The sequence below is a fragment of the Lethenteron reissneri genome, chromosome 46, assembly GCF_015708825.2.
Source record: "Lethenteron reissneri isolate LAM-NWPU_2019-01 chromosome 46, ASM1570882v1, whole genome shotgun sequence".
NCBI classification, from domain to species: Eukaryota; Metazoa; Chordata; class Hyperoartia; order Petromyzontiformes; family Petromyzontidae; genus Lethenteron; species Lethenteron reissneri.
Genome location: NC_083824.1, coordinates 8,916,652 through 8,941,599, shown reverse-complemented (window position 1 = coordinate 8,941,599; position 24,948 = coordinate 8,916,652). Strand labels below are relative to the sequence as shown.

At 51.4% G+C, this 24,948-nt stretch overlaps 1 protein-coding gene across 2 annotated transcripts in view; it reads left to right on the top strand.

Annotated features, from left to right (window-relative positions):
- Positions 1-24,651, top strand: part of LOC133354056 (transcription factor 12-like) — a 97,395-nt gene extending 72,744 nt beyond the window's left edge. For both annotated transcript variants that reach the window (XM_061570604.1, XM_061570603.1), the window contains exons 13-21: positions 6,941-7,019; positions 9,187-9,272; positions 9,942-10,025; positions 11,429-11,653; positions 21,275-21,386; positions 21,988-22,105; positions 22,457-22,680; positions 23,619-23,767; positions 24,500-24,651. In XM_061570604.1, coding sequence (XP_061426588.1) covers positions 6,941-7,019; positions 9,187-9,272; positions 9,942-10,025; positions 11,429-11,653; positions 21,275-21,386; positions 21,988-22,105; positions 22,457-22,680; positions 23,619-23,749 — 1,059 coding nt within the window. In that variant the 3' untranslated portion in view covers positions 23,750-23,767; positions 24,500-24,651. The remainder of the gene's footprint in view (positions 1-6,940; positions 7,020-9,186; positions 9,273-9,941; positions 10,026-11,428; positions 11,654-21,274; positions 21,387-21,987; positions 22,106-22,456; positions 22,681-23,618; positions 23,768-24,499) is intronic.
- The last annotated feature ends 297 nt before the right edge of the window (positions 24,652-24,948 follow it).

Genomic DNA, 24,948 nt, shown 5'->3' with positions numbered 1-24,948 from the left:
TGTTGTTGTTGTTTGACTTGCATCCCACTGGGATTTTTGCACACAGCGTTGGTGTACGGTGCTTTTTTTCTGCAATATTTAGCTGTCTTTTCTTGGATTCTCTGTTTGCACTCAGTCACATATTCACTTTAAGATGTTTTTTTGTTCATGTTTTTGTTTGTTGCTGTTGCACCCGATTCAAGAGCCGAATGGCTCACAGGGCTATACCTAATAAATGAACTTGAACAGCCGGGAACAAATGCTGTGTAGCCGTCTAATGTGGCAGGCCTCTTTGTTGGCACGAGCTGATTTTTGATGGATGGGACACGAGGGGTTGCGTTGTGATGCCGTCACGATGGCCGCACCTTCGATTAGCACGGTTGGCTACGTACGTATATGCGAGGTCCACATACATACGGCACAATGTACGGATCTTAAGTCTGAGCGTGCTGTGAGAGCACGGTTCGTTCTGAGGCATGCGTCGATACATCTGTTGTTAAATTTTGATTTAAAGCTTTCGTGACTGCAGGGATTCATCTTCTTGGTTCTTTCGGTAAAGTCACGTAGAAGGGAAGTAATAAAATAGTAAAAATAAAACATAATAAAATTATTCTCACGACGTTTCGGCCACAACGCATTCAGAGTCATTCAGACTCTGTCGCCTCGACGGACCTGGTTTTCACCTGAGGACGGCTGCTTGCGTTGTGGCCGAAACGTCGTGAGAATAATTTTATTATGTTTTATTTTTATTATTTTATTACTTCCCTTCTACGTGACTTTACCGAAAGAACCAAGAAGATCAATCTGTTGTTAAAGTCGATTCTTACGCTCGTAATGTCTAGCGTCGAATCGTGCACGTAAGAGTAGAATTTGACATAGCTTGTATGCGACGGGTTCATTTGAGCCCTGCCTCCATGAGGAGCCGCTGCATTCACCACGATGTTCTCGTACATAGGACTTGTGAGCCTGAATCGTGGCAATTCGTCGAATCGCGATGGGAGGTGCAATCGTTTCGGATCTCTTTGTATCTGCGCCTCATGGTGGTGCGGTGCGTATGAGGCCAGTGGCTGCTTCTTCTGCCTGGCGATAGCTGCCCGTCCTCAGACGGGCTTCTGACAGTCCATCACAAAGGTTTATTTTCAATATAAATGTGTTAAATTTCGATTTAAAGCTTTCGTGACTGCAGGGATTCATCTTCTTGGTTCTTTCGGTAAAGTCACGTAGAAGGGAAATAATAAAATAATAAAAATGTCATTTTTTTCCCCCTTCTACATGTTGTGGGTTTACTCTCCAACACACCGGTGTGCTGAAATAGCAACTGATTGGCACGTTCTGTTTACGTGACAACCCTTACCAATTGGCTGTGTCGGGTGGTGGCAGGTTTAACAACACATTTATATTCTTGGTTCTATCGGTAAAGTCACGTAGAAGGGAAATAATAACATAATAATAAAATTGTGTTGTATTTTATTATGGTATGTTTTTATTATTTTATTATTTCCCTTCTACGTGACTTTACCGAAAGAACCAAGAATATAAATGTGTTGTTAAACCTGCCACCACCCGACACAGCCAATTGGTAAGGGTTGTCACGTAAACAGAACATGCCAATCAGTCGCTACTTCAGCACACCGCTTGTGTGTTGGAGAGTAAACCCACAACATTTACAATTCCGAGTACGACGTTTCGCCGGTGTTGGCCGGGCCACGGCAATCCTGCACCTCGTCGCTTTCCCGACAGCGGCGCGTTTGCAAGCGCCCGGCTGCTTGCCCCTCGCGCGTTACGTAAAGCCTTGTTAGACGAAATATTAAATGAAATGTTTAAAAAAACGGTTCACACTGAGAAGGTTAATTACAAACGCAGTTGCAGGTGTTTCATTTTAGCGAGTTAAATAATCATTCACGACTCGGCTAGCTGGCTACGAGACCCCTCCCGCTGTGCCGCCGAGCGGTGAACGCGGGAGTGCGGCCTTATTTATTTAAAAAAAATCACTCTGCCGGAATAACGCCTCCGAATGCAACGTGCCGTCGGTTTGGCCGCCGAACTATTTTGTTTGTGTCGAAACGTTCGCTTAACTTCGGTAGGTATCTAAAGATAAACATGTTTTGAAATTAACTCTAAACAGATTTGACCGTGCCACCGTTCGAGTTGAAACTGTGTTTTGTCCACGCGGATACAGCCTTGCCAGCTTTTTTTCCCGTGGGTCTATTCTTTGCACGTGCCCCCGCCACCCCCCCCCCCACTTTGACCTGGCAGTCGGCGAGGGGTCACGTTGAGGTCCGACGTTACGGGTGCCTTGCCGTGGCTTGGCGATGGTCATGAGTGGCCACCACGGATGGACTTGTGAGAGCGAGCGATCATTGCAAACCGGTGTTTCTGCATCCTTGGACGCTCCCATCAGTGGCATCCATCCACCTTTGTACTTTTGTCATTCCCCATTGTCCCCACAGAGACGCTTAAGTCCTTATTTAGTTTGTTTACTTTTTTTTTTCTTCTCATCATTTTGTTCCAGTTGTGTCGTGGCCATAGTGTCACGAAACGAAGTGTCCATTCGGAACACTTGCAGAGCAGCGCGTCGGCCCATCTACTAGAGATTGGTCCGCAGAAGCCAACGTCGCTGCATTACCTCTAATAACCCTTCAAGTGACCTCTTTTATCCTCGCAACGGGGTGTTGCATGCACTCCTCCACAAGCCCTGCTAATAAGAAATATCTGTCGCATGGCATTCAAATAGATACTTTAATTCCCATCGTGGAAATTTTTCCAATTAAGTGAAAAAAAGCTCATATCTTGTCATGGACAATTTGTGCGCAGTTATTGGAGACCATTAATTCGCTATGCTTGGGAACCGTGTCTAAAGCAGGTGTCTGCCTGAACACCAGATTCGAACCCAGGCTGTCGGTCATCCTCTAGTCTTGGGTGGATATTTGAAGTTATAATTTGTTGCAGAATGACAATGAAATATAACCTACAAGCTTATTGGACCCTTCCTGCTGAAATAAGTAACATTTACCTGCTGATTTTCATACTCATCTTTGATTAAAATAAAATTATTGACACTTAAATCTTGACTTAAAGCTTTCGTGACTGCAGGAATTCATATTCTTGGGTCTTTCGGTAAAGCCACGTAGATAGATCAAATAATAAGAAAAATACTAACAATATCATGACGTTTCGATCGCAACACAAGCAATCGTCATCAGGTGAGAATATCGTGGGAGAGCTGCTGAGATATATGGTGGGAGTGCTGCTAAGGCAGGGAGTTGTAACGGTTTGGGATGGATGTAGCCCAAGGGTCAGTGGGAGGGGCTAGAGAAAAAATGTGCATGTAAATGTAAGATTGGGTAAATCTTGACAAACGAAGCTGTGGGGGTGGCCACTGTATTGTGAGAGATTAGCGTGTCAATGTAAGAGATTTGCTTATGAATGTAAGCAATAGCTTTAGCAGTTTCGGCAAGAGCATCGCCACATGGAGGTGAAAAAATGAACCCGTAAAAACAACGTTTTTCACTATAAATCCTTTATATGCGTGGCGGCTAGAGTCCTCTCGTCCTCTGGCTTGAGATGGCTGCCACCTATGGGTCAGATGATTGCCTGCCACCATTAAGCAATTGGTAATTAAATATTTAAAAAAATTCCTAAAAAGTGTAAAAATTTGGAGAGAAAAATTTCACGAAAATTAATTGTCTCGCACAACGAGTCTGTGTGCAAAATGTCAGCTCGAATGGATCACGGGAAGTGGGTTAAAAAACGACAGAAAGATTTGCACGGTCGTAAGCGCGCAAGCAAGCAAGCAAGTGAACCTAATATAAAGGATTTCAAAAGGATGGCAAGCCGCCATTTACTAACACAGCTAACGGTGGCTGTGTTAGTGAATGTAACTCAGAGAGTTGAAATGAACTGCTAATATCGGTAGGTACGGAGGGAATATCGCAGCCAGTTATGACCTAAACTGGTTAATAACGTCCAATGATTGCTCAGTTTGTACCAATCTTCTCGGTTGAAATCGTGTCTGTGTAATAAGATCGGGTAAATCTTGACTAACGAAGCTGTGGGGGTGCCCATTGTATTGTGAGAGATTAGCGTGCCTATCTACGTGGCTTTACCGAAAGACCCAAGCATAAAATCATTGACACTTGGTTGGCAAATATTTTCGTCACTAATTTCGCGAACAGATTTAACACTGAGCAGCTTATTCCACCGCAGAACCAACACATTAAGTGACTGAGACAACCGTGTTGTGCGTGTGTGTGTGTATTTATACACATTTGTGATTTGACTTCATATAGCGTCTAAATGTGTCTGCGTCATAGGATGCTGCACAGAAACGGTGGGCGTACTTATTTCGTGGAGAGAAGCGGTCGGTCGTCACGACCCCATACGCCTCAATCGAGTCTCCCGGACCTGCTGAGATCACGTAAACAGACGCTTAGCTGACGAACATTCTCATCACCAATTTAGGCTACAAATATTTAACGCTGCTGTGGGCAAGATCCCCGGAGTTGCGGCCATTTGGCCGGCGCTCTCCATCGCTCTCTCGCTCTCTATCGCTCGCTCTCTCTCGTGCTCGCTCTCTCTCGCTGCACCTGCCTCCCTGCCGGAGCTCACCGACGGCCAGGGAAATTGGGGCGAGCGTGGAGCCGCACGCCAGAGTTTATTGCCCTTCCCGGGGGGGATGCGAAAGGGGCCGAGCGGGCGAGCATGCGAGCGAGTTTATTTATTACATTTTATTTCCTGTAAACGTTGGGACAAAGTACCGAGTTTAAAACAGATGAAGGTACGCTCGTGGAACAAAAGTGTATTTGTTCCACATGCTGCGGCTTTTAATTTTATTTTACGATACGGGGGGGGGGGGGGGCTCAGTGGCGTGCGGTTTGTTGCGGGCAGAATGACTTGCGGCGCTCTCGAGCCCGGCTGGGTTAATGTGAGAGCGGCGCGGCCCCCCCGTTCGCTCCCGTCGAGAGAATGCACGCGGTTGTGGCTGGGTGCAGGTGCCACGCCGCAGTACAGGTAGAGAGAGAGGTGGGGTTTTAATTCTAGATTTGAAGCTTTCGTGACTGCAAGGATTTTTTCGGTAAAGTCACGTAGGTAAAAAATTAATTAAAATTCATAAAAATAAAATAATAAAATAATCCCTGCCTCACTTGATACAGCAAATCTGGCTGTGACGGTCCCACCTGATGACGGAGACTTGTGTTGCCTCCGAAACGTCGTGAGTTTTATTATTTTATTTTTATTAATTTTAATTTCATTTTTTACCTACGTGACTTTACCGAAAAAACTAAGAGTAAGAGCGGTGGGGGTTGGGGGTGTCATGAGCGGCCTCAAAGAACTCGAGACTCAAAGAACTCGAGACTCGCCTTGTTCATCCGTCTGGAGTTGAGCATTGGCGTGGTGGGGCAGCAGCCTCGGCCCAGAATCCTCCACATGTGACACAGCCGGGACTCTGGGGACGATGTGGTGATTACCAGTGCGGTGTGGGTATATCACTTGTGGGATGCCCTGAAAAAAATATATACTTGATAACCCGTGAAAGTGAATTGTCAAAGAGAGTAGTAAGGTTTTTGTTGAGAGTAGGTGGATTCAGTGGTTGGAGAAAGTGAGTTGTTTCCATTGATTGTGCAGCTAATTGTAGGGGGAGATGAGAAAATAAAGACTTCAAATGCAGAAGTGGGCCGTCAAGGCCAGCAAGGCCTTCTCTGCTGGCCCAGAAATTTCAGAATCAGAAAATTATATTTTTTTAATTTAATATAGATTTTATTAATGCTTACAAAGTTCGTTCCCATCAGTCTTATTAACGTCATTTCATTGCTACTCTCTCTCTCCCTCAGTTGCGTTGCTTCCAGTGCAGCTCATAAATTAGAGCTTTTATCCAATCAGATTTTCCACCTGTGCTGTCTCCGCCTCTCCGGGTGAAAAATCTACCCTGAGGCCTTCAGAATGTCGAGTGGATCCCCTCTGCTGTTGAAGCAAATGGAGATGACGTTGTTGATTGTCATCTTCTTTAACCAATCAGATGTCGAGTTTGCCGTGTTGAGCGTATCCTCTGACACGCCGGAGCCTTCTAGCTGGCCTAGCCGCCTACGTCAGCATTTCTCGTGTGGTGTGATCAGAGGGCCAGTTAGCTAACTGAAGTAAAACTAGCTAGCACGTAACGTAGCATCATCTAAGATGCATTTAAACTCTCTTTTGTGACGTTTAGATTTTCAGATGTAGTGCTTTCGATTTTTTTGTGGGGAAGCCTGTTGAATCTTGATTGTGTTATTTGTGTTTTACGGCAGTTTTGCTTGCTTTGGTGGTCGTATGAGTAAATGTGACTGGTTGTTGTGAGTTTGTTCTTCTTTCTTTGTTAATGACATTGATTTGGGCTATGCGATGTCTATTTGTGATGCAGCATGCTGTCATACTGCGTAATAGTGGTACATCATTGATGGTTTCAGTCACCATGTATTCATGTCTCTGCAATTAGTGTATGTAACTCTCATAGGTGTTGAGCCTCGTGTCAAATAACTTTATTCCACTCTATAAAGGTTACTGTCACTGAATATGGGGTGGTTACGTCGAATGACAATAGCCTATAGCTCTAGTGTCATGGTGAGGTTATTTGAAGGCCGTTTAATTGCGGGAGGATAGCACTGAAGGCCTAGGCGTAAAGTACATGGCCCACCACTGTTCAAATGTAGATTTTCCAGTGTTTCAATGTTGGGGTTATCAAAAAATATCCGTACAAGGTACCACGTTTTTCCGTGACACCCCTCGATTCATAGAATCGTGATTCACGTTCTGGTGAATGTATCAGACTCTTGTGGCCGCAGGGGTCACAAGAAGCCAGGCACATGCAACATATCCGCATCTATGGATTCTTACACACGCATTGTGATCTTCAGACTTCATGAGATCTTGACGATTCGATCGTCGGGGTGTCACCCCGCGTTCGCCTGCTGGACGTGCTGTTTTTCAGATTTATTCGCCAGACCACACCAGCAGCGGATTTCCTTCCAACCCCGCCACGCCGTCCAGCGCCTCCCCACCCGCCACAGGTGAGCCAGACCAAGCCGCCCCCCCCCCCCTTTACCACTGACAGCCAGCCGGGGGGGGGGGTCTCGGTGACGCCGTCACCACGCCGCGCGATAGGCCTCGAGGGAACAGCGACGAGTTTCCCCTGCGGGAATTCAACTCGGAGGAGGAGGGGAGGGGGCGGCCCTAACGGCTAAATTGAAATGGCAGCAGTGGCGGCAGCGGTAACTCGTGAGCGTGGGCGGCAGTGCGTATGCGCACGCTCGCCGCAACGATTAGACAGCGCTAATTCCCGATGGAAACTCATCTGTGGCTGCTCGAGGAAGTGACAAGGAGCCGCCGGCGCTGATAAGCCGCTATCGGCGCTCGCCCGGAGGCTTGTGGTCCCCTGCTGCTAATTCTGGTGGCCTCGGTAGCTGCCGGCATCTGCCGCATCCCATAAGAAAACACGGACGCCGTGCCACTTTGAAACGGCGCCCATGTCAGTGATCCTGTGTGTCTGTTACCTGTAAGGACCCTAGTTCTGTGATCTCTTGACTGGTTCCTGATTCAATCTCGCGACGGGCTACAAGGTCATACGCACCGTCGACAACATCGCCCGTGGATTTTTCCCCCGCCTCCCCTCTTTCATCTCACTGTACTCCCCACCACACACTCTCCTGCCTCTCCCCTGTTATCTCACTTCTACTCCCCTCCACGCACTCCTCTTTCTCCCCCTTCTCGCTAATTCCCATCAATGCACTCTTCTAACTCTCTCATCTCACTGCTCCTCCCCCCCTCGTGCTCTCCTCCCTCTCCCCTCTCACCGCGCTCTTATTCCTCTTCACCTTGCTTCTGTTTCAGTAACGGAGGCCTGTTGCCAAAACCGTTAATCCACCTTCACTTGATTGATTGGAGGTCCACTCATTGTAGTGCTGCTGCAGCAGCCACTAGCCTGGAATTATCGTTCTCTAGAAGTCTCAGTCACTGAGATATTATTTGTGCGTTCAAATCCACACTCAAGACTTTTCCCTTCTGCATGCGAACCGACTGTCTCCCTCTCTATGAAATGTATCCATGCGCACTTCTACCGTGATGCCGTCTCTTTATTAACTCTCTGGCCTGAAGAATTCGACCCACCATTCCCTGCTCTAAAAATACAAAATAACAAACCCTCTCTTTTTCAGTCTTTCCAGACGCACACATGTTGCGTAAAGCTTAATAAGATACGTCACGTTCGGATGCTTTATAAATACAAATCGTTTATGATGATTGTTTTTTTACCCTTTTATCTGGCAACCAAACTGACGCCTTTTTTTTTTACAAGGAGTCATGTTTGCATTGACCACAATACCTGTGGTCGGAATGCAAACAAAAAACACAACTCTGATAATGTATGCACTGTCCTTGAAATTGATTGGTCCACACCCGAGAGACAGCTTTTCTTAGAGCCTAGTCTCACATGGTGTTGGACCAGATGGCAAAGGAGGTTTCAATGGTGGAATACAAATTGTGTTATACAGAATGGCCCTAACCCTGGACACCCTTGCAAATGTAATGTTAATGTCATGGGATTTCCAGTTAAAAAATATTTTGTAAAAAAAAAAAGTGAAAAAATAATTGACACTTTATCTCAATCGACTAACTTTTGAGCCTCTCTCCCTTTCACACCTATACAGGCACTATCCGGGGCATCACTTCTCCAGTCACACACACTTCTTTCCGGGTTGTGAGCAGGTGGCCTCAGCCTCCCATTTCCCAGCCCTAGTGGCTTGTCTCCTCCACACCGCACGGCCTTGTGGGATGCCTCCTCTTGATCGCCGTGGTTGCGGGTGGGGTTGAGGACAGCCACGGCAGGGAAGTAACAAGGTCTCGCTGCTGTGCCCGCTTGCGTGCACGTGTGTGTGCAGGATGGGGAGCGGCAGTGTAGCGGTAAACTTATCGCTCATGGCCAACGCTAGTGACGATTATCTGAAATGGTCCTGGGCCTCTCTTAGGCCAACTCGGCCTCCTCAAATGAGTGCATGGTGCTGTGTGTAAACTTTGGCACTCGGGAGACCTAAGGCGGCAGGGCGTGGTGTTGGCCATTCACCCCCTCGTGCGCCGAGCCGGCCTTCATCGTTGCTCGCTAACAGCACTTGCTCCAACAATCTGTTAAAGGCTATACGCGGGGGATCTTTGTCTTTGTGTTGCGTGGTGCGGTGTGTGTAGGGCGCAGCGCAGGCACGTCCCCCTGGTGTCGGTCGGTGGGGCAGAGTTCAACTTCCCCCGCGTACAAGGGCACCGTCTGCTCGCTGGTGAGAGCCCGGTGACCACCAAGACGGTGTGCGGTGGGCACGGAGCCCCCCCCCCCCACCGCCCCCCGCGACTTCCCCTGACACACTTCCCCCCGCCTCCCCGCAGTCACCGCAGTGCGACTGGGGGAGGCCACAACTCCTGCTTGTTTTAAGGGGAGGTGACCTGTGGGGTGCTTAAGTGGGGGGTTGAGCTGATAGTTGGAGGGCTTTTATTACGTAAATGTACCTGTGGTTGGACTGTTATAGATGTGTCATTATGTCTCAGTGTACCTGAATGTGTCTTGCCTTGAGTCTGAGTGTGTTCGATTTTGTCTGTCTGCCCATGGGAGTGTGACTAGCACGGGTGTGTGCAAAGTGGGTCCTGGCCCTCCCCTAGGTGGATTCAGCCTAAAATGAATACTTGGTACGGTGTGTAATCATCGCCACTAGGCAGCCCGGTGTGGTGCTTTTCACCCACCCCCACGTGTGCCGTGCCGGCCTTCATAGGTGCTCGTTAACAGCACTTGCTCCTACAGTCCATTAAAGGCTATACGGGGATCTTTGTTGCGTGTCTACCTGTGTGGATTTGGCTCTGGATGTGTCTGTGTGTGTCTGTTTACGATTTTTGCATGCTTGTGTCTTTGACTTTTCTCCCTGCGTGCGTGCGTCCCCGTGTCCTCGCGTTGCCAGCCTCGCCAGCAGAAGGCCAGCACGGACGGACAGATCCACCAGGCGCTACAGGATGCGGCCTGCTTCCTCAAGGACATCTGTGAGGTGCGGGGATCTCGCAATCATCCACACGGGGCCCTTATAAGAAAGGTTGCAAACGAGATGGGGCCATGCGGTCCAGCTAGCCCAAGTAACGGGCCTCGCCGCTCCCCCCCTCACTCAGCGCTCACAGTGTCCCAGAAGATCTTCCACCATCGTAAAGCATTCCATTGCTGTTCCACTGCGTTGCCCTTCCACGTCAGGTGGCCAGTAGACGGCAGTAGAGCAATGGATTCTTGACTCCCATCTGTAAGGAGTGCGAGTACAAATTGGGATTCACACGTCCTAAGTTACTTTTTGACGGGCTCATAGGTCGTGGCTTGTCACCTACCAGCATACAGTGAGTACTAGGGCTGATTGGGGGAAGTAAGATTGACAGCAGGGGGACCTACCGCATTCTAGCATGAACATACAACCAGGTTTTGGGAGTAACGTCCTATTATCGCACACCAGGTACTGGGACTCGGTAGGGAACTAATTACGTTCCATTTTCACACACCAGATGAATTGCATTGACTTGAGAAGAAATCACATTCTATTATCATAGACCAGAAGCCATAATGAACTCGATGCCAGATACTGGTACTCACTGGGCAAGCAAATCACATCTTAAGCAAATATTGATACTCATTGGGGAGGCAATCACATGCTCACAATCACACGCAGCAGATCCTGCCACACATTCCAGGCACTTGAATTGCATTGACTTGAGATGAAATCACATTCTATTATCATAGACCAGAAGCCATAATGAACTCGATGCCAGATACTGGTACTCACTGGGCAAGCCAATCACATTTTAACAAATATTGACACTCATTGGGGAGGCAATCACATGCTCACAATCACATGCAGCAGATCCTGCCACACATTCCGGCACTTGAACTCACTGACAGCTCCCATGCCTTAATGCAGGCATGTCCAAAGTCCGGCCCTCGGGCCGTGATTGGCCCGCGGGCAGATTTCATATGGCCCGCAGCTTCGGTCTTTTAACGTGTTATTTATGGCTCGCCAGCTCTGTCAGAATAAATACATCATAAAATTCATGGAAATTTAAGGTATTCTATATAGTTTGTTCAATGTTACCTGACTGAGTGAAAGGCAGAATTGCGTTTTTAGAGTTGATCCCGTCTGCCTGAGTGGCTTATATTTGGTTACATTGTCATTTGAAAAATAAAGGTAATTGTGACAATGACATTGTTTTATAACAGTGTGTATTTCCACGCAACTTTTGTGGTTAAAACAATGTCAAAAGGAACGATTGGCCCCCGGGCATCATCACTGTATCAAATGTGGCCCTCTTTGCAAAAAGTTTGGACACCCCTGCCTTAATGGAAGAAACCCATGGTGTATTCCACCTCTCCCCCCCCCCCCCCCGTGCCAACCCGCCCCCCCCCCACGTGCCACAGGGCCCCATGGAAGAGCGCCTGGACCGGCTGGACGACGCCATCCACGTTCTGCGGCACCACGCTGTGGGCCTCCCACCGTCCGCCGAGCTGCATGGCATGCTGGGAGGGCCGCCCTTGTCCGGGCCCGCAGGGGCGGCTGGGTCCGGTGGGCCCGGCGGCCTGGGGCCTGCGTACCGGGGTGGCGGGGCCTCCGCCGGGATGTCATCTGGCAAGCACGCCGGCATGGTGAGCGATCGTCACCGGTTTATATACAAAGTTCTCTACAGCTCCTCTAATCATACGAGTAATTTACCACTTGTGGTGGAATGATGAATCCGTTGAGTTACCTCGATTCTTAGACTCAGGGCGTTAACCAAATTTTGAGGTGTACATTTTTATATTTTTCCGATTCATATTTGTTGTATGTCATTGGTTCACACGATCTGCCTGCAGCCACTAGAGGCTGCTACTTTCACCGTATTCCATAAATATGGATGTTTACAAAAAAAATCTTGAATACAATCGACACCTTGATACATGACACTCGAATTGCCAGAGGAGTGAATGGTTCCGCGCCTAGTTATCATCACGTTACCCTTTTATCCCGTAGTCCCCGTGATCCCTATGGTGGTTTTGTACCAGGGCTCTGTATCCTCTCATTCGCTGCTGTTGGAGACTGGGAAAGGAATCTGTTAAGAGACATTAAGAAGATGGCTTCAACTTTGTTTTATTAATCTTTAATGTCACTTTTTAAGACTGTCTGCAGTCATGAAATATATATCCACAGACTAAAATTATAAAACTGTCATGGTGCCAAATTCAGCTTCCAAACACTGCGCATCACGATGAAACTTTAACAAGATTTAAAAGGGTGAAGAATAAAAGTGTTTAAGTACCTTAAATCAACGCAACTTTAGCAACCGCATAACACGCCAAATGAAACCTTAAACCGCGTCGGAAAAAGCAAACTCTGAATCGCGTTAAATCAAGCCGAGTTCAAATCGCCCGCTTGTCGCTGGCTAAACAAAACACGTTTCATTAACGCGGTTTTTTTTCAACCCAAAATCCAGACGGGGCCGGCGACTCGGCGGAGGTGGGGGCCTCCGAGCGGACCGCCGGCCCCCTCCCCTCAACTTCGTTCCCACACAACTCACGCCCGCAGCTGGGCCCAATCAGGGCCTGAGCGTCGGCGCTGGCAGCGAGAGGGGAACTTGATATGCGCCACAGCCACGGGTTGGGGCTGCAGCCCAACAGCAAAAGCCTTGAGGGCCCACCACGGCCCAAACTCGCGTCCACCCCCCACTCCACCCTCAGCGCCTGGGAAGAGCCCCCCCCCCTCCTCCTCCCCCCACCCCCCCTCCTCCTCCTCCCCCCACCCCCCTCCTCCTCCCCCCCCACCTCCCTTCTCCTCCCATCCCCCTTCCACCCCCCTTCTCCTCCCACCCCTCCTCCTCCTCCCCCCACCCCCCTCCTCCTCCCACCCTCCTCCTCCCACCCCCTCCTCTTCCCACCCCCCTCTCTTCCCCCCTCCCACCCTCTCTTTCCCCCTCCCCTCCCACCCCCTCCCTTTCCCCCTCCCCTCCCACCCCCATTTCTTCCCCCCTCCCACCCCCTCTCTTCCCCCCCCCTCCCACCCCCCTCCCACCCCCCTCCCACCCTCCTCCCACCCCCTTCTCTTACCCCCTCCCCACCACAATCCCCCTCTCCGCCCACCCACCCCCTTCCCAGGCCACGTTGTCACGCACTGCCCCCATTTCATTCCTTCACCTGGGCTTTAACCTCCCCCCCCTCTTTGTTTATCATCTGCGTGCAAAACCTTTCCACGCCTCAGCGCGGCGTAGACTGGATGACACCTACTACCAGCACGTTACCACCTACTACGCCCCTTGCCTTTGCGAAGACGTACTGCTGCCACCGTGTAGAGGTGGTGCATGTCCCGGTGGTAGCGTGCTGCTGGTAGCGTGCTACTGGTGGTAGCGTGGTGCTACTGGTGGTAGCGTGGTGCTGTTGGTAGCGTGGTGCTGCTGGTGGTAGCGTGGTGCTGCTGGTGGTGGTAGCGTGGTGCTGGTGGTAGCGTGGTGCTGCTGGTGGTAGCGTGGTGCTGCTGGTGGTGGTAGCGTGGTGCTGGTGGTAGCGTGGTGCTGCTGGCAGCGTGGTGCTGCTGGCAGCGTGGTGCTGGTGGTAGCGTGGTGCTGCTGGTAGCGTGGTGCTGCTGGTAGCGTGGTGCTGCTGGTAGCGTGGTGCTGCTGATAGCGTGGTGCTGCTGGTAGCGTGGTGCTGCTGGTAGCGTGGTGCTGCTGGTAGCGTGCTGCTGGTGGTAGTGTGCTGGTGTTAACGTCCTCGTGATTTCATCCCTCACGTGGGCCCTTCAGCTGCCGGCCCAGCTCACCTGGCGTCTGCCGCACCCCCCATCGTTCTGCGATTTGAATTTGACAAAAAAACGAAACAAAGACCCCGAACTAATTGTGACTCGAATGTGGCTAGAAAATATCAGCGCCGGAATGTTTGCCATTACACTCGTGACTTTGGCGGTGCAGTCTGAGTTGCTCGGGAGGGACGTGTGGCTGGGTGGTGGCTGCGTGGCTGCTGCTGCTGCGGCAGGGGGCTGGGGGCTGGGGGCTGCACCTGCCTCTGGAATTCTGCTGCTGCTGAAACCCGAGCGCTCCTCTGCTGTGCAGTGCAGCGATGGCCATTCCAGCTGCCATGGCCCCTTGCAGGCAGGGCTGGGGATGTGTGGGGAGGATGGGGGGGGGTGTACGTTCGTCGGTGCGAGCACACATGTTATGGTGTGTCGGGTGGTGCGTGTGCGTGCACACACGTGTGTGCATGTGTGAGTGCGTGCGTGTGTGAGTGCGCGTTTGCATGCATGTGAAGGAGCGTTTGTGTAGTGGGTTAGCGCAGCGTGCTATGATCATCATCACTGGTCAACACCAGTGATGATGATCTGAACCGGTCCTGGGCCTCCCCTAGGTCGACTCAACCTCAAATGAGTACCTGGTGCGGTGTGTAAACATCGCCACTGAGGATACAAAGGTGACTGGGCGTGATTGCTGGCCACCCACCCCCTGGTGTGCCGTGCCGGCATTCATAGGTGCTCGCTAAAAGCACTTGCTCCTCCTAGTCTGTGAAGGCTATACGTGGAGGGGGGTGGGATCTTTGTCTGTGTGTGCATGCGTGTGTATTCATCTGGCTCTCTCTTGTTTTGTTTTGGTGCGTGTCTGGCTGTGTGCAGCGCGCATGCCATGTGTGTCTGTGTGTTTATGAGTATTTATATGCGGTTAGGCTCATGTTGGTCTATGTGTGTGCAGTGCCAATTATATGTTTGTGTGTGTGCATGCGCATTTCTCGTGAGCATAGCTGATTGTAGCCGCCTGCGACGGGTGCAGAGGTTGCAGATTTTGCAGCAGGCATCTGTGTGCAGTAGTAAGCATGATAGTGCATCAGGAATCTGCGGAAGGTACTTGTGCAGTAAGGGGCCATCCATTTAGTAGGTACGCAAAAATCTGTCAAAACTTGACCCGCCCCCTCCCTGTATGGCGTACTTTTTACACCACCCCCCCCCCCCCGAATCCTATAGAACGGCCGATATTTAATCCACGCAGAAGCGATCAAGGATTCATAATATTCGTCTGTTTAAGCAAACAGATAGTCCACCGCCGGACTAACTAATTTGAAGGCCAATGTAGTCAAATTATTATCGAGGCTTCATCCCCCGTTTCCTATGCGTACATTGTCAGTAGACCCCCCCATACGCAAGCGTACGCATTTGGGTTAACCCCCCCCACTCCCCTCCATGCGTACGTACTAAATGGATGGCCCCTAAGGATGCGTTTGCAGCAGGGACCCACGTGCAGCCAGCATCCAAGTGCAGCATTCATAATAGTACAGGAGTTATCCTCGTGTGTCAGTGATTTTGTGCACGTGAGAGATAGGGATGCAGGTTTCTGTGTGCAACAGTAATTTGTGCAGCATGCCTCCCTGTGCGACAGCGATTTATGTGCAGCAGACTTTTTTGTGAAGTAAGTAGTCGATGTGGAACGGCCATCTGGTGTGTAGCAGAGATGAATGTGCAGCGGAGGTAATAGTGCAGTGTCGCTCATAGTGCAGCGGGGAATCACGTGCCCGAAGGTATCTGAATGCAGCAGTGAATCGTATGCATTTGGGATGCGTGCACAGCAGAAAACGGGGTGCAGTGGTTATCTGCGTGCAGCAGGCACATCGGTGCAGCAGGGCTCGCAGTTCGGCAGTGATTTATGTGCGGTAAGGAATTGGTGGTGCAGCTGGGAAGGCGTTCTGCACGAGTCTCTGGCAGGCTCATTCCCTGTGTTTTGCTTGGAACGCTGCGTTGCGGCAAAATGGAAATTATGAAAACGGCAGATTTAGCAGTTATTGGACAGCTTTGCCTGCTCACCAAAATCATTTGTTATTTGTGCGATATTCCTTAATGGAGTGCAGCTTGGCCTTGCGTGTGATCACTTCTCTCCGAGTCATTCTGCCCCCACTGGGATGGGAGCGTGTGCGGTGATGTTCTCTTTCCTTCCTCTGCGCCGGTGTTGTGTTCAACGTTGAGTCGATGCCATGTTGCATAAGGGAGGTTTTGAAGAGAGATGCAGCACCAAACGTTGCATTGAGGTTACCTGGTCGGTGCAGGGGACGACAGAGAACTAGAAGTGGCACTGCTGACGGCTGGGTTTCAGCCACCTGCGACTTTTGTTTGTACGCAATTTTATCATCATTAATGAACCCAGAATAGAGTGAGAATTTCACAAGGAGGGAGGAACAAGATTTAACGTAAAACAAGCCAGGCGTAATGCACCCTCCAAAATTATGGAACTGAATGAGGGCATCCGGGCTGAGCCACCTGTGATTTAATCGGGTGTTCCAGTGTAGCGAGTTGATGGTTTCAGCCCAATCGCCAATGACTGCGCCAAAAAAAACATTAAAAATATCAAATTTACTGTTACGCGGCATGTGGAAAAGTACGCGGCCTAGATTACGGATTTTTAAAAGTCACGTGAAAATCTGACGATAAATTCTGTAAAATCTGATTGAGTGCACCGTCATCATCATCCCAGCATGGATTAAAAAAAATCAGTTTGTCTGAGTATGTCTGCCACCACCATAATTTGTGAGTATTTCTCTCTCATACAAAAAGGTTATTTCTCTGAGAACTACAGAGGTCTCAACTTCTTGACGTACAATGCCCAAGTAAAGAGGCACATCACGTTACCAACGAATTATCCACATCTTTAAAATGTGCAAAATCGTGGGATTTGCCCGGGCGCAGTTTGGCCCTTAGTAGCGTGCATTGGGCGCATCTTTTCCACGCACTCCTTGCCAGGTCCATGCAGGAGCAATTCGTATTGCGGTTGGGTTTCCGTGAGGAAGGGTTAAATAAAGGAGCCGCTCTCGCGTCGCGTGCGGTTGGGAGCACGCGAAAGGGGCCTGCAGGTGACGCTGCACCACGGGCAACCGTGCGGCCCGCGCGCCGTTTATTTACCGTAATTTAACCACAGAGAGGTTTTTTTCTGATTGAAAAGACGAGCGGAAAATTTGTTTCGACAACCCCTTCCCCCCTCCACCCACACACCCACCACCAGCACTCTGCGCTGTTGTGGGTAGTGACATTTAGCATCCTTTTGTTAAAAGTAAATTAATCTCTTTAGATGAGTAAACACCGCGCGGGCTGCAAAGGTGACCTCCGATGGGGCTCCCTCCCTCTCTCTCTCTCGCCTTCCTCGTTTGGCAAATTCCTCATAAAGCATCTTAGCGGTGAACACTCAGGGTGAGCAGCCCTACACTCAACCATCGCTTCTGTGGCTCCCCCGTTCACTCTGTCTCGCCTTCTTCCGTGGACTCCGGCTCTCAGATTGACCTCTCGCCTTCCTCGTTTGGCAAATTCCTCATAAAGCATCTTAGCGCTCAGGGTGAGCAGCCCTACACTCAACCATGGCTTCTGTGGCTCTCCCGTTCACTCATTCTCGCCTTCTTCCGTGGACTCCGTCTCTCAGATTGACCTCTCGCCTTCTTCGTTTGGAAAATTCCTCATAAAGAATCTTAGCAGGGAACGCTCAAGGTGAGCAGCCCTCCACTCAACCATGGCTTTTGTGGCTCTCCCGTTCACTCATTCTCGCCTTCTTCTGTGGACTCCGTCTCTCAGATGGACCGGATTACCGTGGGGCTAGTTTGGCATGGGAGTGGATGAGAATAAGGCTGGTCTTGTGCCATTGCTAGTATAGTACGGGGCTGAATTAGGGCCAGGGCTGATTTAATGCTAGGGCTGGTAGAGCATATGGCTGGTCTACTGCCATGGTTGGTTTTAGTACCAAGACTGGTTTAGCATGTGGCTGGTTTAATGCCAGGGCTGTCTTAGTGCTAGGCCTGATTCAGCACCAGGGCTGGCTTAATGCGAGGCCTGATCTAGTACCAGGCCTGGCTTAGTGCTAGGCCTGATCTAGTACCAGGGCTTTCTTAGTGCTAGACCTGATCTAGTACCAGGGCTGTCTTAGTGCTAGGCCTGATCTAGTACCAGGGCTTTCTTAGTGCTAGACCTGATCTAGTACCAGGGCTGTCTTAGTGCTAGGCCTGATCTAGTGCCAGGGCTTTCTTAGTGCTAGGCCTGATCTAGTACCAGGCCTGGCTTAGTGCTAGGCCTGATCTAGTACCAGGGCTTTCTTAGTGCTAGACCTGATTTAGTACCAGGGCTGTCTCAGTGCTAGGCCTGATCTAGTACCAGGGCTGTCTTAGTGCTAGGCCTGATCTAGTACCAGGGCTTTCTTAGTGCTAGACCTGATCTAGTACCAGGGCTGTCTTAGTGCTAGGCCTGGTCTAGTACCAGGGCTTTCTTAGTGCTAGACCTGATCTAGTACCAGGGCTGTCTTAGTGCTAGGCCTGATCTAGTACCAGGGCTTTCTTAGTGCTAGGCCTGATCTAGTACCAGGCCTGGCTTAGTGCTAGGCCTGATCTAGTACCAGGGCTGTCTTAGTGCTAGGCCTGATCTAGTACCAGGGCTGTCTCAGTGCTAGGCCTGATCTAGTACCAGGGCTGTCTTAGTGCTAGGCCTGATCTAGTACCAGGGCTTTCTTAGTGCTAGACCTGATCTAGTACCAGGGCTGTCTTAGTGCTAGGCCTGATCTAGTACCAGGGCTTTCTTAGTGCTAGACCTGATCTAGTACCAGGGCTGGCTTAGTGCTAGGCCTGATCTAGTACCAGGGCTGTCTCAGTGCTAGGCCTGATCTAGTACCAGGGCTGTCTTAGTGCTAGGCCTGATCTAGTACCAGGGCTTTCTTAGTGCTAGACCTGATCTAGTACCAGGGCTGGCTTAGTGCTAGGCCTGATCTAGTACCAGAGCTGTCTCAGTGCTAGGCCTGATCTAGTACCAGGGCTGTCTTAGTGCTAGGCCTGATCTAGTACCAAGGCTGTCTCAGTGCTAGGCCTGATCTAGTACCAGGGCTTTCTTAGTGCTAGACCTGATCTAGTACCAGGGCTGTCTTAGTGCTAGACCTGATCTAGTACCAGGGCTGTCTTAGTGCTAGACCTGATCTAGTACCAGGGCTGTCTTAGTGCTAGGCCTGATCTAGTACCAAGGCTGTCTCAGTGCTAGGCCTGATCTAGTACCAGGGCTTTCTTAGTGCTAGACCTGATCTAGTACCAGGGCTGTCTTAGTGCTAGACCTGATCTAGTACCAGGGCTGGCTTAGTGCTAGGCCTGATCTAGTACCAGGGCTGTCTTAGTGCTAGGCCTGATTCAGTACCAGGGCTGGCTTAGTCCCGAGCTGGTTTAGTGCTTGGGCTCCATTAACCTCAGGGAGGCTGGGTTCACACCGGGATCAGCTTAAAGTCTCCGGTAATTGCCAGCAGATCAATTAGGGTTTAACGTCAACACTTGCCCTCGTATCGTGTCGGATTTAGCGTCGGTATCGCTCGAGAGCCCGTGTGGGTTTTAACTCTACGTTGGCGGTTGCCCCCGCACAGACACAGGTTGTGGACTACACCGCTGTTGTATGTACATATTAATGTTGAACTTCTTTCGCACCGTATGTAGCCAGCCATGCTAATCGGAGGTGCGGGGGAAGGACAACAAACTAAACACAAAAAGCAGTTTTAAAGAAATTAGTTTATAATCTAGATTTAAAAGTGCATAGCTACAGTGGCATACTAATATCGGAAGGAAGAGCTTTCCAGACGGCCGCCGAAGCGCATCTGAAAGCGCGCGTTGCGGTGACCGCCTTTGTTCGATGACGAGCCAAAAGCCGCCACTGCGAGGATGACCGGAGTTCACGTGATGGTTGATGCTCCTTGACGAGATCAGCAAGGTACGTTGTGTTCTTCCACCAAAAACGTGTACGTCACCTGAGTCGGACCTGGCTGGAGAAGCGGCGAGTTGGGGAGCGGCGACTTTGGGGGCGAATGGTGCCTGGGTGAAGGGCTCCCCAACGTCTCCTAACCGGGACAATCTCCCCTGCTTCTCGCTGACGAATCCCCTTTGGGGCCCGGTCCGTTGGAACTTGCAACACCTCCCTCGCTACTCTCCCATGGACGGAGCAGGACTCCGGTGGGCGGGCGTGGAGGGGGCGAACGGGACGTGGGGGTCGGTGGTTGGGCTCCCATCGCCGGGGTTAATTCGCCGGAGACGTTTTTTGTTTGCTGCAGAGCGCACTAATTAGCCGTCTCATTTGCATGTTTAATTACATGCGAGGTGCGCATCGTGTGTTTTGCGGGCGCTGTTGGGGAGGGAGGGAGGCACGCAACTGCGCTACCAGCAGAACACGTGAAAAGTGACATATAATATTCATTGTGTTGGGCCTGCATTCTAATTACATTTTAATTACATATTAACGAACTTTGCTAATTGCATCCGCAGGATCTCACCGTGTTCTCCAGCCGAGTGCGGGCGATGCTTCGACTGATTGGAAATTTATTGTGCCTGGTGTGCACGCGTGCGTCTGCGTACATGGGCGCGTGCTATGCACGTGTGCGTGCGTGCGTGTTTCGCAGCGTGTGCGTTTCCATGCGTGTATGCACGTGTGCATGTTGCTGCCTGTGTGTATGTGTGCGTAGGGAGCGGTAGTGTAGCGGTTAAGCGCGCTGCCCTATGAACCTGGTGACCCGAGTTTGATTCCCGCTCACGGCCAACACCACTGGCGATTATCTGAACCGGTCCCGGGCCTCCCCTAGGTCGACTCAGCCTTAAATGAGTACCTGGTGCGGTGTGTAAATATCGCCACTGGGGAGACAAAGGCGGTCGGGCGTGGTGCTGGCCATCCACCCCCCTCGTGTACCGTTCCGGCCTTCATAGGTGCACGCTAACAGCACTTGCCCCTACAGTCTGTTAAGGCTATACGGGGGATCTTTGTTTGTGTGTGCATGTGCGCAAGGCAACCTGCACCGTTGCATTGTGAGACGCGTCAAAGACACCGACTCGGTGCACAGACACTTGGCGTTCGGTGTTTCCAAAGCGCCCCATTCCTGTAGCTCCTCGGTTGATTGAGATGTACGTTCGTTCTCCTGGACTGGGAGGTAAACCACCAACCCAGCCCCCGCTGTGAAGTTGCCATCGTTTGTAACAAAAATAAAACACTTGACTACCGCATTAAAAACGCTGCCTCCACGTGAAACTCGTTGGAGGTGGCAGGTTGATCGGCGCGAATTAAACGGCCTCGGTCCACGGTTTTTCTCCCCTTTTTTTAGCTCCGCCGGAGCCCTCGCCGGTGCCATGCGCGGTGGCACAGCGCCACCGTGTGTTCGCACCGACATCACAGCCACGATTGCGGCGGAGGTGGCAGTGGCGTCAAATCCGGTGAGAATTCAACACTCGCTGACCCCCCCTCCCCTCCTTGTGGCCGCTGTCTCGTGTTGTCGTGCGCAGGCCGGGAGCCGCCGTGATGAGGCCGTGGGGCTGCACCGGGCGCACCAGGCCGTGGCGGAGTCGATGTCGGGGTCGGCGCCGGATCTCTCATCCATTACCGACAGCTACAGAGGTGTGATGCGTCCTCACGGGGGCTTCTAGGCTTTGCCCCGTGTGTCAAAAGGTGGCACAGCGTGGGAGCACGGCTGGTGCATCTGGCCAATCATCTCAATTAGTTGACCCACAACACCTGGGTCTGTGCTGACGCCTGCCAGCGAGCCTTACACGCCTCACATGGTCTCAAAGAGCACCTAGCCTGGCACGGGCTCTGCGGTGACGTCACCGGCATGTAGTGGCGAATGTCGGTTGTTGTGGTAAGGTGTGAATACGTCAAGAAAGGTGACATATCTTCTTGTTTCTTTGGGTAAAGTCACGTAGAAGGGAAATAATAAAATAATAAAAATAAAAGATAATAAAATAATTCTCACGGAAGGTGACGTAGACGTTATTGTACTGCGCTATGAACCCGGGAACCTGCGTGCTCTTCCCGGCCACAGCTAATGCCGCCCGCTCACTGACATTAAGTGCTGCCCGCTGGCAATACTTTCCCCAACAATGTATTAAGGCTACAGGGGGGATCCTTGTCTTTGTGGTGAGGTGTGTGTGGTGAGTCGTGATCCTGCGTCACGCGTTTGCGTAACGAGGCGGTGCGGTGTCACGTGCGTGCACCCCAGGGCTACTGAGCGCGGGCAGCAGCAGCGTGGACGTGAAGTCGGAGGACGAGGCAGAGCGCGACGAGAACGAGCGCGGGGATGACGAGCACAGCAAGCTGGGCTCACGTGGCAGGGCCAGGTACCGCCTCCCGCTCACCCTCCTTCCTGCTCACCCGCCCACTCGCTCAACTGCCCACCCGCTCGCTCACCCGCTCACTGGCTCACCCGCCAACTCGTTCACCTGCCCTCCCACTCACGCGCCCGCTCACACTCCTGCTCACCCGCCTACTCACCCACTCTTCCGCTCACTCACCCGCTCGCTCACTCTCCTACTCACGTTACTGCTCACCCGCTCGCTCATCTACCCGCACACTCACCCTTCCGCTCACTCCCCGCTTTCTCACCCACCTGCCCGCCCGCTCGCCTTCCCGCTCGCCCGTTCGCTCGCCCTCTCGCTCACCCCTCCCTGCGCGCGCGTCCCCGTGTGCAGCACGGACGAGGACCTGCCCCCCGAGGAGCGCGAGGTGAAGGACCGCGAGCGGCGCTTGGCCAACAACGCGCGCGAGCGGATCCGCGTGCGCGACATCAACGAGGCCTTCAAGGAGCTGGGCCGCCTGTGCCAGACGTACCTCCGCTCCGACAAGGCGCCCACCAAGCTCGGCATCCTGCAGCAAGCCGTCATGGTCATCACCAGCCTCGAATCGCAAGTGCGCGGTAAGTACGGTGGCGCGCCCGGCGCCGGCTTTCGCCGCTCGCACGCGCCTGGCTCTGTCTGTCAGTCACTTCTCCATCGCTGTTCCATTGCTTCTTGCATGGTGACTGTACCTGTGCATGTCATTACTCCTCCCATCTGTACAGAATGACTCTTCCGTCTCATCTGCACTTGGTTTAACCGCGACACTCGAGGTCAAAAAAACGTATCTTGCTCCATCATCCTTTGCACTGCTCCACTTAGGATTTTCTTCCCAAAATATATTTGCGCAAGTTCTTATAACACTGCTCAATTCACGAAGTTAATTAACTCTTCTCTGTATCAGTTAAAAATAGGCCCAAAGGCCACGTAATATTGTGGGCCTTTGCTCCCAGGTGAGGCCTGTGCTCCCAGCTCACGCTGCCAATGACCTAACGCCATCTGTGGTCACGATCAATGAATAATCCCCGAATTTGTTGAGCCATTAGCCTGGAATAAATTAATCTCTTTCCCATGCCATGTTTTGGATCCGGGCAGTGGTGCAGATTCCCACCGTACTGAGAATTTGACCTTTACCCTATTTTCAAAATCCTCCTCATAATACAGCCCTTCGTTAATCTACGCCGTTGGGATTGTGGGAGTTATTTGTTCATGCTTCCCCATGCCGGTCAACGTCGGTTGGTGAAGGCAGGGAGCAAAGTCGCCAAGAGCCTGAAAGCGCGGTGGATTTTGTTCAACAATGGATTTTGCTGCACTTGCCCTCTGCTGCCCACAGCGTAGCTTGCCATTCACAACCTGCCTTGCGTGGTCACACACCCATCATAGCACCGTCCAGGCCCATCGAATCGTCGCACCCTTCCACGTTGACAAACGCGTCGTATGCCTTTTGTCCCGCTGCGCCTTAGGGCGGCCCCCACGCTAACGACCTCTTTGTCGTCGCCGTTGTCGCCGCGACGTTTAGAGCGCAACCTGAACCCCAAGTCGGCGTCGCTGAAGCAGCGTGAGGAAGACAAGGCGATGGCCGCGTCGGTCGAGTCGGCTCTCCTGGGGCTCGTGGGCCTGGGGGACCCCGCCAGCCTCGCCCACATGTGACGTCGATCGCCCCGTGGGGTGCGTGTTTGGCGCTGGCACTGCTGATTGCGTGACACGACCATTCGTCGTCATGCCGCCCCCCACCGCGTTCCACAATCGGTTTCTTTACGGTCACATTTTTACCGTCCTCTGTGTTTCTATACCAAAGGTTGCGAGATGTTAACTATCTCGCCTGGTATATACAGCAAACCGTGGGTTCGATCTCGACTCTTGACGCCTGTATATTTGGAGTTTGCACGTTCTCCCTGTGGTCGCGTGGTTTTTTTCACCGGGTCCTCCGTTTTTTCCTTTCCCATTTAGAAACATGCGATTAGAGTATTTGGCTGCAATACATTTCCACGTGATAAGCCACTTCGTTGAGCTATTATTTGTGGCCGGGTCACTTCTGAAAAAGAGCTACATAGCTCAGTGGACCTTACCTGGTAAAATAAAAAATAGTTTTTTTAAATTTGTAAACGTTCAAATGTGGCAAATTTGGACCATGGCGGCCGGCCACACGTGGCCCGCTCTTCTTCGAATAACGTCGTGCGTATTCGTGACGCGCTAGACTCGTAGGAGTACGCGACGATAAACGCTCAGACTTACCCACTTAGACAGTGAACTTCCACGTCGAAGCGGACAGCGCGCGTGTTTTTGTTTACGATTCGTGCACCCTCATCGCTGATGCATTACTTGCGAATTGTTGAGCAATTTTACGTTTGGAGGCGCGCGTGGACGCGACATTGAACCCAGTCCATGTTCGCCCTGCAGGTCCCCAGTCAAAGGCCTGGCTTCAAGCACTGCAGCAGCAACAGCGACCCTAACCAGCCCCACTGCCACCAAGGGACCACCATCCTGAAATCCCAGGAAGGAACGAAATTCCACGACTTGCTGCTGCTGTAGGGCAGCACGTGAAGACACCAGCTCGGGGTGGGGGTGGGGGGAGGGTTTGGGGCAGGGGGGGGAACGAGGTGGGAGATCGGGGTGTGGGGCAAGCAGTATCTAGACACCCCCCCCAGGTTGCGTTGGTGACGACGTTAATATAACAATGTGCCTGAAACCTGACGCCCGAATGCATTATTACGTGCAGATTTACGAGATGACATTCATTTTGTGAGAAGGTGGGTTTAGACGTTTTCTTTCGGATGTTTTGCATTTATAATGTGAGCTTGGGAAGGAGCAAACTCATCATCGTCCGCCGCCGTCACCGCGACCCGTGT